Source organism: Motacilla alba, chromosome 24 (genome assembly GCF_015832195.1).
Source record: "Motacilla alba alba isolate MOTALB_02 chromosome 24, Motacilla_alba_V1.0_pri, whole genome shotgun sequence".
NCBI classification, from domain to species: domain Eukaryota; kingdom Metazoa; phylum Chordata; class Aves; order Passeriformes; family Motacillidae; genus Motacilla; species Motacilla alba.
The window spans coordinates 2,713,038-2,728,556 of record NC_052039.1 but is presented as its reverse complement, the minus strand read 5'-3'; the positions used below and the strand labels follow the sequence as shown (position 1 = coordinate 2,728,556).

Sequence of the window (15,519 nt, the reverse complement as noted above, 5' to 3'; positions counted from 1 at the left end):
AGTGTGTTTTGTAAATTATAGATTAGCCAGGAGCAATGCTTCACTACAAAGCTCGGTGCCAAGTTGCAATTCCAGCAGCGTTTCTGCCGAGCCCGCTGGGCAGGAGGTCACAGCAGTCGTAGCAGCGTGTTCTCTCTGTATTATTATTATTCTGATGCAGAAATAATACTGGTGCTCTACACAAGGCCAGTGAGTGGGGAGAGAGAAGGTGGGTGGCGGCGGATGGAAAGGAGCAAGGATGGGGCTAAAATTGTTCTTTATTCCCTTTATCTTGCCCTGACTAACTGAAGGTACATGTCACACACAGCTGGGTGGAAAAGAAATCTCTCCTCTACCTTCCCCCTTTGAGTCCATCTCTGTATAATCTGAGAGATTCTTGCAAAATCAAGGCCTTATGACTGAGTGGGAGGGAAACTACTGCTCTAAATACATAGTTTCAGGCTCTGAAGCTGAACAAATGTCTGTATCTCTGGGTTGTGAGCAATCCTGGGGATGGAGTACACGATGTGGTACCCGAGAGGAGCATCACTGACGTGATCTGCTGCGTTTGGGGTTTTATTTCACTCTTCTCTGCAGGTATCAGACTGAAGAGGTTAATATTAAAGGCACCTCATGCCTTTAAAAAGAAGGTCTGAAAAATAGCTAGATTTGGGATTTCTGCTAATTTCTAGGGAGCTTTGATTTCTCCTCCTTTGTTTGGCAATTCTTTTTGAGCACCGGTAGCAAAATTGGCCAATTACCATAATTGGGTCACCCCTAAAGACTGTGATAGACACCCAGGGCAACCTACCAGAGAGAATCTGACTTATGGCTCATTATTAGCGAGAGCTTGACAGGTTATTTCAGTAACAGGCAGCAAAGGCAGCAGAGCAAAGGCACTGGGGAGAAGCTGGGGGCCGTGCAGCTGGCAGGGCCAGGGTTGGTTTAGTCACTGCTGGTCCCATAATGTCACCACGGGCACTGCTCTGGGGCTCAGGATGGGGGCGCAGGGTGCTCCTTGTAGGGCTGCAAATTCAGCACAATCCCCTCCGTCCAGAGGCTGGCTGTTGCACAGTCAGCTTGGCAAAGTGGTGACTCGTAGGTGACACCAGGGTCCCAAACGCCAGAGAGCTCCACTTTGTCCAGTGCTGTGCTTTGTCTCAGTTTTTGGGATTTTTTTTAGCATTACAAGGTTGGCTGCTGGGTTTTGTGATGAGGACACTGACTACCAGGTCCTGGTCCTTGCCCCTCTTTGGCCTCAGTGCTCTTGAATCAAAAAGGTCATAGAAACACAGAATATCCTGAGTTGGAAGGGACCCACGGGATCACTGAATCCAACTCCCAGCCCTGCACAGGGCAGTCCCAAGGATCCCACCATGTGCATGGGAATCAAGTGTTTGTCTTTACCCATGTGGGGATGAGTGAATATATTCACTTTGTAACTTCAGCACATAGGAGGAAAGAAGGAAAAATTGATTTCTTACTGAACTCCTACAAGACTCCCTTAAAAATCCCAACTCCCAATTTCCTGCTCCCATTCCACAGCATTTTGCCCCACCAGCATCAATCCTGGATGAATTTCCTTCCTGGGATCCCTTCCAAGGAAGGATCCTGCTCCCCTTCCTGCATCACCACTATTAACACCCAGCAAATGCATCTTTATCCAAACCACGAGCAGCCAGACAGCTCCGCCGTGGAACATCTCCCTCTCCCCAAGCTGCTGAAGGACTATGGAATCAGGATGGAACAGATGTTTTAAGGACTCCATAAATCCGTGAAGATAAAAAAACCACCCACCCAGCACTTTCTAACAACCCCCCATGCTGACGGGCTGGCACATCGGAAATAAATACAGCCACCCACAGAAAGTCAGATAAATCTCTGCATTACATTCCAGATATATACATATATATATATAAATATATATATGTGAGCCTGTGCATATATATATATTTATTTTTTATTTATATATATATATATGAGTGTGCACATATAAGAATACTCATGCTTTTTAAAGACTAAAGTTGCTAAATTTAGACCATTATGACTAAAATAAAATCTTCTTTCCTCTCCCCCATCTCTTCTGCCATTAATCTCAGCGGCTCCCACTGCTGGTGTACCCCTCTGTCCCCTCCCTCCCACAGCTTTCGTGACTCCCCAGCTCCCCCCACCACTATCATCTCCCCCACTAACTCCTCACCAAACTCCAATGAGTTTTTCTAATTAGAGTAATTAATTTTCTGCCCAAGTTAATAAGACTGTCTGCAGTTCAGAAATAATTGGGCTTCCCAAACACCAATATTCCCTCCCTTTCCCCCTCTCTCTCTCTGCAGTGAGTGACGAGAGGGCTCCTTAATAACTCAAACTCTGTTTTTCACCTGATGGTTTTGCGTTTCCAGCCTTATTTAGTTTTTCCATTAACACTCCAACACCAGCCTTCCTCTGCCTGGGGCACACAGGAGGGAGGTGGGTGCTGAGGGATGCTCTGGTGTGCAGGGGATCCTTCCAAGAGGCAATAAATCCCTTTGGGAATCCACAGGCACCGCTCCTCCCATTGTACCAACCACCAGGTTAATTTGCCCACACCAAGCTTTGCTTTCCCCCTGCAGAGTATTCTGGAGGTGGGATTGATTCGGGTGCCTGTTGCTGTAAAAGGACATTTTGCCATGAGGAAACTCTCGGTTATATCCCCCAGGTAAGGTTTTTCTAGAGATAGGACCCTACAACACATTCCATGAGAGCCTGAGGAGCCTTTCGTCTCTCTGGGACAGATTTGCAGGCGTCCCTTGGGGACAAAATGGTGATGCCCCAGAACACAAACCCCGCAGCCCTCAGGCTCTCCAAAGCCTAAGCTGGCCAGAATTTCCATGCAGGCACCACACTTCATGGTGCTAAGCCTGGATAGTGTATTTTCCTGGTGGGAAGGGATTCAACAGCATCACAGGGGCTGGAGCTGCCCGGTGGGGCTGGACCACATGGGATCAGCAGCCCTCATCCTTGAGCTTGAGCATCCCACAGGCTCGGGTTCGGAGGTCAGACAGGACAAGCCTCCAGATCTAGCAGCCAAAATTAAATACTAAAGCAAGTTCAGGAGAAAAAAAAAAGTGCAGAATTGTGACAGCGCAGGGAAAAAATATCTCTGTTTTAAAAGCATTAATGGAGCAGGCAATTCAACAACCTTCACCCGAAAGCACCCAAACACTTTGACTTTATAAAAGAAAATGGTTCAGTGACAATGAAGTTCAACATTTCAGTGAAAAAGGCCTGTCAGGTTTGGAGCAGAGTGAATCAGGCCATCAGAAGAGGCAAATTCACATCAACCCTGACTCATTGCTGAGGCAGAGAAGAGCAGAAGCTTTGTGTGGTTTTTATCATACAAAGCTGGACCGAGAGATCCCAGCTCACCAGGATGGGAGGGCTGGAGGAGGATTTCGTGTCCTGACACCCTCAGAGCGTCTCCTCCAGGTGAAATTTTGGCTGGTGCCACCCAGAGGGTCAGAGTAGATTAGAGCAACAAGCTGTCCTCCCTTAATTCCCTGAAATGGGCGTCCTGCCTCTCACTCCCTCTGCTAATCAAATAAAAGAAAGAAGATAAAATGCCAACCACAAACGAGAGATTTGCAGCTGGGGGATCTAATTCCAGGAGTCTGCAGGCCATAAAAAGAAGGGATCCATTAGCATCCACTTACCTGCCATGATGAAGTGACCGCGATAAAGTGCACAGGATTAAATAAATTTAAGTGAATCCCCTGACGGCATTTTTATGGGATTGAAAGAGGTTTTATCCACTCGCAACCTCTATCCTCGGAGGGAACTGATTCAATAAAAACCAAACCCACTTCATCTAGCAGGAAGGCAAAAAAAAAGACACAAAAACTCCGCAACGTTTACAGAGTCACTAAAGCAGTCAGGGAAAAAAATTAAATATAGGGCAAATCCCTGAGTGGGAGAAATGCGCAGAACTCTGCTGCTACAGCTCAGCTCCATCATTTTAACTTCCAACTTTTAATGCTTTCACTCCCTGGGGCAGGAGCAGTAGGTCCTTGCCACCAGGCATCTTGCAGTTCCCACAGCATTTGGAGTGGGGGGAAAAAAAGGATTTCCCCCCCTTTGCTCTGTGTCCAGAGATTCCCTCCTCTATCCCTCCAGCAGCACCTTAATTGCCCCTGGCACCCAACTCCAAAGCAGCCTGCATATCCAAACTCCCTGCAACCTCCTCTCCCACAGCCAGGCCACAAATAGGTCTGGCTCCCATCTGCCCATGAGGATGGGAATTAGCTCCTTCCCAGCCCCACTATTTTGTGCTGAGCTTTGCAAAGGGACACTGCTGCTGCTGCTGCTGCCTGCAGATAACATCCCGCTGCTCCCCGAGGATGGAGATGCCATTTGCCATCCAACAGCCTCCATCTGCTGCCACTGCCTGTGCGCAGCCCAGACACTGGCATCCCAAACACTGACGTCCCAAACACTGGCATCCCAAACACTGACATCCCAAACAAACACTGGCATCCCAAACACTGGCATCCCAAACACTGACATCCCAAACACTGACATCCCAAACAAACACTGACATCCCAAACAAACACTGACATCCCAAACAAACACTGACATCCCAAACACTGGCATCCTATATACTGAGCATCCCAAACACTGAGCACATCCCAAACACTGAGCATCCCAAATGCTGGCATCCCAAACACTGACATCCCAAACACTGACATCCTATATACTGAGCATCCCAAACACTGAGCATCCCAAATACTGACATCCCAAACACTGAGCACATCCCAAACACTGAGCACATCCCAAACACTGAGCATCCCAAACTCTGAGCACATCTCAAACACTGAGCATCCCAAACTCTGAGCACATCTCAAACACTGAGCATCCCAAACTCTGAGCACATCCCAAACACTGGCATCCCAAACACTGACATCCCAAACACTGAGCACATCCCAAACACTGACATCCCAAACACTGACATCCTATATACTGAGCATCCCAAACACCGAGCATCCTGAACACAGAGCATCCTAAACACAGAGCATCTGGAACACCAAATATCCTAAACACAGAGCATCCCAAATGCCAAGTATCCCAAATTGTGAGCATCCCAAATACTGAGCAACTCGAACACAGAGCATCCTGGACACAGTGCATCCCAAACACTGAGAATCCCAAACATGGAGCATCCCAAATGAATCCCAAACACTGAACATCCCAAACAGTAAGCATCCCACCCCAGATCCCAATCCAGAGGCAAAACAACACTGCCTGCACCCCGAGCCTTTTCTCCCCTGTGTTGCTGTGGCCTCAGTTTCCCCAGGTGGAAGCGAAGTGTGGCACAGAGGGCACTGTCTCTGCCACCTCAGCTCTGACAGGGAATTTGCTTCCAGCAGCATGGCCTGGGATTCAGTTTGAGGCTGCCAACCCCTGGAAAACCCCATGGATTTCAACCAGACCAACCCATTCCTGAAGAACAGCGACACCACTCCAAGTCGTGGTACTTCACTGTGAGATGCACGTGAGCAGGAGGAGCAGATCCCAGAACAGGTAGGACAGGTGCTGGACACCTCTGCTGTTCCAAACAGGGACATTGGGATCCTTTCCATGCCAAAGACGGAGCTGAAGATCAGCAGAGCAGTGCTGTGCCCTGCCAGAACCACATATCCTTCAAGCATCCCTGGATCCATCTGCATCCTGCCCCTCCAGCCCTGTTGAGGAGAATTTGGGGTTGCAATCAACCCCACTGCACCCCATTTATCTGCCCCTGGATCTCCTCTGGATGGATTTCCCTCCCAGCAGGGCTTCCAGAGAGGTTTGGCTCATCCTACCCACATCCACCACCCACCCATCCAGCACTCCCAAATTTATCTGCCCCAAATCCATCATTTGACCCCATCTTTTAGAGCCCTCCTGAATTATCCAGGGACAGGGCTGGGGAAGGAAAACCTCCCATCTTTAGGAGCTCCAGCAACGGACTCCAAAAGCCCACGATGAGAAGCAATCCATAAATCTGGACCCAAAAAACAAATTACATAAATTCCTATCAGAGGAAGGAAAATAAGGATTAGAAGCTACTCGGAACAAAGCCATTTTCCTCTGATGTACACGAGAGTGGGGGAAAAACCATTTTAATTACTGATCAAAAATAAATGACTTGCGTTTGCCAGGGCTCTCTTTTTATTATTATTATTTTCGAAATTACTTTTGTATAATGACTTAAACTTATTAATATATTTATAAGGAAAGAAAACACCCATAAATGCTTAGAATACCGAGCCAACAAATTAATTAACATCAAATTACTCATGGTTACTCCAGCTTGATACTAAACATTGCTCCCCTATTATGTGGAGGATGGACAAAAAATCTCTTCCAGCTGTTAATTATTTCAATTATTAATTATATTTAATAATTCATATCCCTTTTCCCTACCCCCTGGAGTATGTTACAGTATCTACATTTCTTCCTCTCAGTCTCCATTCCTCCCTAACTCCACTTTCAGTGAGACAATCCATCACTCCACAAGGTTACTGGCTTAAGGAGAGAGGGGTTTTTTTATTATTATTATTATTTTATTTTATTTTATTTTTTATAATCGACAGTCATTTCCTCTGAGAAATACCCCGAGTAAATACCTGCTCTAGAGAAATGATAATAAATCCTTAAAGGTGAACTTAGCTGCTTTTCCCCTCGTGTGCTGCCTTTAAAGAATAAAAAAGTAATACGTCTTAAAAAAACCTAAACCCACCCTCTGAGAGCCCAAATCCTTCCTAGTACATACATGGAGAGTGAATTACGGATAAATCCACTTGAAAGTCAAGCAGGGAGGATTTTTTTAAGCACCTTTTAGGTCTGGATTAAGGTTCTCAGCATCGCCCAAGGCTGTGCTCAGTCCGTGGACCCTTCCCGAGCGTGTTCCCAAGGCCAGGTGACAGCAGAGAAAGGGAAACTGAGGCACAAGGAAATGAAATTTCTTTATGAACTTGTGTTTTATTTGTGAACTTGTGTTGCCCAGGGAAGCTCTGGCTGCTCCTGGATCCCTGTCCAAGGCAGGTTGGAGGGGGTTGGAGCACCCTGGGGCAGTGGAAGGTGTCCCTGCCCATGGCAGGGCTGGGATGGGATGAGCTTTAGAGTCCCTTCCAACCCAAACCAGTTTGGGATTCTGGGATTCCCACAACTTCCCATCACACAGAAGGACATGGAGCTGCTGGGGCAAGTCCAGGGGAGGCCACAAAGGTGCTCCAGAGGCTGGAGAACTTTTCCTACAAAGACAGGCTGGAAGAAGGTGTTCAGCTGCAGAGCAGGAATACTTAAAGCCACTTTCAGTGCCTAAGGGGCTCCAAAAGATCTGTAGAGGGACTGGGGACAAGGGATGGAGTGACAGAACACAGGGAATGGCTTCAAACTGTCAGAGGGCAGGGCTGGATGGGAGACTGGGAGGGAATTCTTCCCTGGGAGGGTGGTGAGGCCCTGGCACAGGGTGCCCAGAGCAGCTGTGGCTGCCCCTGGATCCTTGGAATGTCCAAGGCCAGGCTGGACACAGCTTGGAGCAGCCTGGCACAGTGGAAGGTGTCCCTGCCCATGGCAGTGGGTGGGGCTGGATGGAGCTTTAAGATCCCTTCCAACTCAAACTGTTCTGGAATTCTGTGATTCCCACACGTCCCCCTCCCACGTGCTGTTCTGAAGGGATCCCTTTTCCACAGGCATTCCTCATTAGGTGAACGCGGCCCTTAAAATACAAAAGGATTTTTTAAAAAATTATGCAGTCGCAGCCTTTTCCTATTTTCCCCTCTTTTCTCCCTGTTTTTAAGCCCTCAGCAGCTGCCTTTTGGAGCTTTTGTGCTTAACCACCCTGAAGAGAGACTTATTTCAAAGGGAAAAGGAAAGTTGGGATTTCAGCAGGACTCTCTATCAGCCAGAGCATCAGGAAAATTGCCTTGGCTTTGGAAGCAGGTGAAAAAATATTGCATGGAGAAAGGTGTGAAGCTCCTGAAAAAAGCCCTGCCACCCTCAAAGGCAAAAAGCTCAAAAAAATAGAGATGGAGGGGGGAATTGAAATTTTAAAATGTATATCTTCACATTCCTATACATCTATTTTTCCATAAAAGAGCTTAACCCTACAAAACCTCGTTGCATTTGGGGCTGCTGGGGTTCAGGGATGTCACAGAATTTGGGATTGATCTGCAGCTGGTGCCGCCAAACCACTTCCTGCTCATGGATGCAGATGGCTCCCATGTGCCTGAGTTTATCTGGAAATTAATTTCCAGATCAAAAGGAACTCTTTTAATAACAGAATACAAGTGAGGGTTGGTGGAGGATGAAGAAAAGGATGAAAAACTTGGCAGCCCCAGGATATTTCTTGCTGTCAAGGGGACCCATAATCCTGATATGGTTTTGGGGAGGAGAAAGGAAGAATTTGGTGTTAACTCTGGGGCAGAGAGTCCCAAATTTGATTCCAGGAAGGAAATGTTTAAGGAGAAACAAGAGCTCCACACTCCAGCACACGCACAGCAATAGCCTCATCTATGAATCCTCTCCCTTGATCCAGAGGAGAGAACTAAAATGACACTTGGTGCTCTTGGCTGATCTCTGGAGGGCAAATCAGATCCCAAACAAGGGGAGCAGCAGCTCCAAAAGAGACACACTGAAAAATAAACAGGAGGATTGTTGGTTTGGGGCTGGCTCTGGGAAGGAGAGAGGGGAGAGGTCGCTTTCAAAACATGGGTTTTTCCTAATTCATCTCTTAAATGTGGTGAGTAACAAAATCTGATTATTTTGGTGGGTGGCCTGGATTATTATCTGGGTGGCCTGGATGGCCTTTACATATTTTCCAATGGGATAACAACAGTCTAGAGCCTAAATCTGACAGCTGAGTGCCTGATCCTGTTTTGGAGCCCCAAAAGTGCCCAGCTTTTCCATGGCATTGCCTTTCTGGGGATGCCCAAGCACTTGGGAAGAACAACCCAAGCTTCTCTCCCACCCCTGTTAGGCAGCAGGTAAAAAATCAGTCCCATTTGGAACAGCTGGGGAAACTGGGGCAACAAAAATGGGAAACAATTTGTCCATGCTGGCTCAATAATGTGCTTATAAAAGGAATCCAAGACCACTTTACCCATCCATCCACTAAAGCTCCCTCCCTCCCCGAGCAGCTCTGAATAACTGTGTCACTTTTCCTGCAATTTGCGGAGGCCACACGCTGTTCCTCTCTTCCCCTGGCTCCCACTGATTGGCATTTCCATCTCCACAACGAGGTGTTTTTCCATTCTCCGAGGGAAATGTGGTTCTTAAGGGGCTCCTGGCTTGTTCGTCAGCTGCGAAGGGGGTGGAAAGCAGAGGGCAAAGCCCAGTAGGCACAGAGGGAGCGGGCACAGCCCCTGCTTGGACCCAAACCTTAATGGAATCTGCATTTTCCTGTAGTTACTCCCTTTTTTCCCCTCTTTTCCCACCCACCTTGCAGCACTGCAGTGGCTGATCCCATTCCTGAGATGCTGCTCCCACCATCTCCTGACCACACTCCTGCCTTCCCACCACCTTGTTGATGCAAGGAACCGAATCCTGATGTTTTCTCCCTGGATTAAACCCCATGGCTTTGCCTTTTCCTGCCAGTCCCAACATCACTGGCTACAATCCTAAAATAAGTATTACCCCAGCATTTCCTGGCCCTCCAGCACACCAACCCCAAACCTGCTCCCTAACCTGGGATGATGTGCTCTGTACCAAGATCCTCATCCAAACGGAGCTTTTCCAGCACACACAGCAACAAACTGAGCCCGCACACCTCCTCCAGAGCCACCTTCCTTTAAGGAAAGGGCTGGGTTTTGCAAGCTGGGTCTTTTTATTATCCCCCCTCTTTTTCCTCTTAGGCCTGAATGGTTTAATGAGCGTCCTTTTGACCTAGGAAACTTAGTTTTAATTTCCATCCCTTTATCCAGAGAACAATGTGTCCTGGGGGCATCTTTGAGCACAATGTACACTTTCATCATCAAAACAAATGCTAGAAATACCCATCTGCCATGGTATCAGAGCGTGTTGGCTCACTGAGCCGGACACCGCTTAGGGGACGAGGGAGGCTTTTACTCTTCTCAAAGTCATGAGTGCTCCCTCTAAGCTCTTTAGCATTAGAGATTCCTGTGGAGATGGGTATTAGAAGCTCCATTTTTATTTCCCCTAGTCAGGAATGATGGGGGATGGGATGTTCTTTGGAGATCTCTGCTCCTAGAGGGGAGGAAAGAAGGGAGGATCCTCTGTCACTCATCCTGGCAGGTGCTTGGAGGGGCTCAGGAGTGCCCTGCTCCCAGGAGATGCTGCTCAGAGGGAGGGATGGAGCAGCAAGCTGGGTCCAAAGCCAAGGACTCAGCTCTGAGCTGAAAGTTACACAGGGTGGGCAAGTATCCAGCAGGGCTTCACCTCAGCTTTCTGTCCTCAGAAAGGGATGATAACTCTCTCTGATTTATTTTGTCACAAAATCTCAAATAGTTTGGGTTAAAAAGGACCTTAAAGATCATCTTGTTCCACCCACTGCCATGGGCAGAGACACCTTCCACTGTCCCAGGGTGCTCCAAGCCCCATCCAGCCTGGCCTTGGACACTGCCAGAGAAGGGGCAGCCACAGATTTTCTGGACCCCCTGTACCAGGGCCTCCCCATCCTCTCAGTGATTGTACTCCTGGCTCAGGATCTCCAGCTCCACTCAACATCCTCCATTATCCAGACCTTCTCCAGACCTTCCCAATTTCCCCACCCCCAGCAATATTCAAGACCATTTCATGCCATGACATTCAGCTTTTTAGGATTTGGCCCTTTCCCCAAACCCACCCTCAAAAGAGGTTTGCCAGCTACAGCCTCCTGTCTGTTCCAGACTGGAATAATTTGGAATAAGTTATAATAATAGTAAACATAGTACAAACAACAACAAATCAAACCTGCTTTGTTACTCCCCAGGCACACACATTTGTCTTCCAAGCGACAAAGTAATCACATTTTTGGTTCTAATTTATGACGTGCATTTCAGTCGGTGCCTTGGGGCGTTATCACAAGTCACAGCCCCAGTGCACAACAGGAGGAACCCAGGCTCTTAAATCCTCACCTCCTTTAGCTCCTCCACCTGCCAACAATTCCAAAGACACCCTTTCCTCTGTTTGAGCTGATTGCACAGAGCCCAGGGATGGTATCCCACCTCCGCAGGGAAGAACTGAGCCCATGGGAGCACCAGCCCCGTGGAAAGGGGCATCACAAAACCTGCTGAGAGCCAGGCTGGGTTTAATTTCCTAAGGAATTTGCATGGAAAAGCCTATTTTTACCTATTAGCTTTTATGTTCTCCCTTCAAACAGCTTCAAAACATAATGTCCATCATTACCGTTTATGGGACACCAACACACACACACAGAGAACATTGGAATGTGGAAAAATACAGAGAATTCTTCTCTCTGCCATGAGATCTTCCTACCAGCCACAAGTCACCCAGACAGCAGCTGGAGCATGTAGATGAGGGCCAGCTGCAGGGAGGGATGAGCAGCTGGATCTCAGGGGAAGTTGGGGCGTGGCTCAGTATCTTTCCAGCTGAATTTGGAAGGGTGGAAGGGGAGGGTTCAAGGCTCCTGCAGTGGCACTACTGTACCTGCCCAGCCCCTCCCTCCACTCTGAGCAGGCATCAGAGCTTCCACCAGAGATCTCCATGCTCTCCATAGGTGAACACTGGTGCTTTCCCCCTCTTTTGAGCAGGAACTCTTGATGCTGCTGGGATTTTCACATGGCAGGTGTCAGTTTGTGCATAAGCCAGTGAAGTTCAGCCACATCTCCATCATGCCAGAACAAGCACCAGGCCTTTGCTGGGAAAGGGGAAGGAAATGAGACGGGGGCTGAAATTTCCTTCCCAAGGTAACACAAAGAGAAATCGCTGCCACAAAGAAGAATAATCACATTTCTTGCCAAGGAGCACAAGCCTTTTGGCAGGTCGGGGATGGATCTCAGGAGCTGACACGTCTCTCTGCTGTCTACAGCTGATGAAATGTCAAATGAGATGGAACAGAAAGTGAGACCCATCTGGGAAAGCTCCAACAGGCTGATTGATACTGGGAGGAGGAGGAGGAGGCCGAGGTGGCAGAAGCACCACAGGGACCTGCTGCTGGTTGCTCCCACACTCAGCAAGGTGATGCTGAGGGACACTTTGGAGATGGCCAGCCCCGAGCATCTCTGTGACTCCTCCTCCTCCTCCTCCTCCTCCTCTCCTGCTGACCAGAGCGGGGAGGGAGCAGCCTTGGTAATTGCCAGAGCAGTCAGCAGTGACAGCAGTCATAGTCCTCAACACAAATAGCAATGATCATTAATTACTGTCCTTATTCATTAGTGTGAGGGGGGGTCCCTGGGCGGGCTCCTCTGGAGCTGACAGGTGGCTCAGGGGTGAGTGGGCCCAGTGCTTTGCAGAAGAGCTGGTTTTAAAAGCTCAGATTAGCACTGGGTTTTCAGCAGTTCACAGGGGGAGGAGGGAAATCCGTGCCTCTCATCACTGGCACCTCAAATCTGCACAGACCCTGGGCCAGGGGCTGCAAAGGAAACAGGGGAGGGATGGAGGTGAGCTGGAAGAGCTGTAATGGGGTGAAATGAAGCTACATCCCCCCGAGATATGGGAGAGTTGGTAAAGGGGAGAGATCCCATCCCCTGACCTTGCCCACAGCATCTGCATCCCATACAGGGATGAATACATTTAGGGAATTTCCAGCCTGACCCTTGAACTGCCACAGCTCCCCCCAGCCCAGCAGAGCACGAGTCACTCCAGAGCAGAGGGTGACCTTCGAGGTGTGGGGAATGTCTTTTCCTAAAGGACCGTATGGAATTCAGTCCTGAATTAATCCTGAAATCTCCTTTCAGCCTAGGGAGAGACCTTTCTGTCTGAGGGTCTGGGAAGACAGGCAATGAGGCAAGGCACAAGATCCACCACCCAACTAAAAAAAACCCTGCTCCCAAAAAGCCAGACACACACAGCCACGAGGTGCTGTGTTCCACGATACCCCTTAATAGGATCAGCAAAACAGGGCCTGCATAGAAAATACAGCTGCTTTGGAGATCACAAAAATACTTTAATCTGCAATGGCTCCTCACCTCTAGGGGCCTGTGAACTGGTACACTCTATCTGCTTATTTAGCTGATCCTGTTAAAAAGCTATCAGAATAAAGCAGAGAGGGAAAAAGAAAGAGAAATCTTCGTTGTGTGAACTGAGCCAGAGAAAACTTTCCCTCTAGCAAGACTCTGGCAAAAATCCCAGTCCCACTCCACTGGTGCTTTGAAATACAAACAGGAAGATCTGCTGGTCCTAAAGAGCATTTCCCACTGCCCCGGGGCTCCCTGCCCACGGAGAAGTCCTGGAGATGCTCCTTGGAGAAGCAGGGATGATCTTTACAGCCTGCACAAGACAAAGTTAGGGGATGAGGCAAGAGGGAGCTGTGAGGAGCAGGAGCATCCTGATGGGGGAAGCGTCCAGGTGAGTGTCTTGGAAGGAATAAAGCACCACGGATTTTGTATCCAGCCTGGAAATGAAGCTCCCCTATCCCCATCCCTCTGTCAGAGCTGGAGCACAGAGCCCGAGGGCAGTGGCAGGAGGATTTTGTCACACATCGGGAGAGCCGGGAATGGGGGAGTGCTGCCACGCTGGGGAGGGATGCTCTGCACAAGCCTGATAGAGACATCACCCAGCGACTGTGCATGAGGGAGAGGCAGGAGCTGCCTCACACCGAGCTAAAACCAGGGGGAAAGCCACAAATAAAGGAAAATGCAAAGGCAGGGCACAAAAACAGCTTTTGCTTGCCTTGAATGACTTATCCAGCTCTGGTGGGAAGCAGGAGGGGCAAATTCCTGCTCTGCAAGGGTTTGCTGCCCACCGAGTTTGCTCCAGGTGCTGTCATCCAGCTCCTACCAACCTGCTGCTCTCAGCTCTTTTATTCAGGATCCACAGTTTGGTCAGGTTTACTCCTCAAAGGCAATAAAGCAAAGAGCTGAGTGAGGTGTGAGAGGCACAGCAAGGTGACAGGGCTGCCAGAGCCCTGCACAGGCCTGGGAGCACTGCATGGGAAAACAGAGCCACTCCTCCAGCATCTCCTGCTGCCCTGCATGGAGCCCAGCAGCAAATTTCAGGGGGGGAAAAAACAAAAGGCAAATCCCAAAAGGTACATACAGGATCCCTAATTTCCAGTGGAGAGATGGGATCTGCAGGCTGAAGGACCAGCAAAATGTGAAGGGATAGAAGTCCATTCTGCAGAATTCCTGAAAGAGGAGAGTGCACATCCCCTTGGACACATTGGACAACACCCAAACATGGCATCAAGCCCTCCATATCACCCTAACAAAATCCTCATGTTTTCCATTAGACGGAGTCCAGGAGCCTCAGGCCCAGACTCTAGACCTGTGTCAGCAACTCGTGTTGCTCACAGGAAATATTCCAGCCAATCATATTCCTGGGACACTTTGGAGAAACTGAGGGACCCACCCTGAAACCATCAGCACACCAGCAAGTAAACTTCATCTTGTTTGAATCATCAAAATCAGTAAATCTGCCTTAAGGAGAAGGTTGATAGCAGTATTTCAGGACAAGTGAGATTTTGGGGTGCAGCTTGTCCTGTATGACCCTAAATCCCTGAAACAGAGTTGGAATTGGTTCCTAAATGTAACCACACTATTCCTGCAGGGAGATGCCCTGCAGAGCATCCAAGGAGTGACCAGGACTCATCCTGCCTGGTGCTGTCCCCATTGCTGGGCCAGGAGGCTGCTGGCACTCGGAGCCAATTCAGCCCCAGCTGATCCCCCAAGATGAGAATAAGATGGAAAATCCTGGCCTGGCTCTCACCACACACCACACAGGAGCCGGGGATGGCAGCGCCGCTGCCTCCAGCCCTGACCTTTATTTTCCGTTAATGGACCCGGGTGAGTGTCAGCTGTGTTTGAAGCTGCATAAAATGAACTGAAAATAAGAGGGATAAACAGCAGCAGTTAAGGCTCTTTTCCCCACTCCCACACTCTCCCCTCCTTTTTTTTCTTTTTTTTTTTCCTGGAGCAATGCTGAACCAACTGTAGCAAAGTTATTGACACACAGCGAGGTGCTTGCAGGCACAGCTGACTTGTTGGGAACCAGCTCCCTGCTGGCTGCCTAAGCAGGGAAGACAAACCCAGAGGAAAGCAGCTTCACGGGGGGAGCTCTGCGAGTCCCCAGATGCCATCAAGTGTCTGGTTCAAGTGTGAGCAGGACAGAGCCAGCCCATCTACCCCCAGAGGAAAATGGAATGAAAAAGAAGTGAGGATCGCTATGGCTGCAAAGGGAAGGTAAGGAATGGGAAAGCCCTGCTGAGAGTTGATTAACTGTATATCCTATTACATATAATATATTTTATTTATATTATATTATATTATATTAATTACTATATAATACTGACATTATATATATCACAGTGTAATACTGACATTCCATGCCCTGAGCAGGTGTCATCCATCCATGGATGCAATGTTCCACCATAACTGAGGTATTTTTCCCCCTGCCACTCTTGTAGGG

At 48.7% G+C, this 15,519-nt stretch overlaps 1 protein-coding gene across 2 annotated transcripts in view; it reads right to left on the bottom strand.

Moving 5' to 3' along the window:
• LOC119711303 (protein CEPU-1) overlaps positions 1–15,519 on the bottom strand; it is a 363,561-nt gene that overhangs the window by 199,835 nt on the left and 148,207 nt on the right. The window contains exon 1 of one of the 2 annotated variants that reach the window (XM_038161311.1): positions 3,669–3,690. The exons of the other annotated variant lie outside the window; for it this stretch is intronic. Coding sequence (XP_038017239.1) covers positions 3,669–3,675 — 7 coding nt within the window. The 5' untranslated portion in view covers positions 3,676–3,690. Of the gene's footprint in view, positions 1–3,668; positions 3,691–15,519 lie in introns of those variants that run through there. 2 annotated transcript variants of the gene reach the window in all.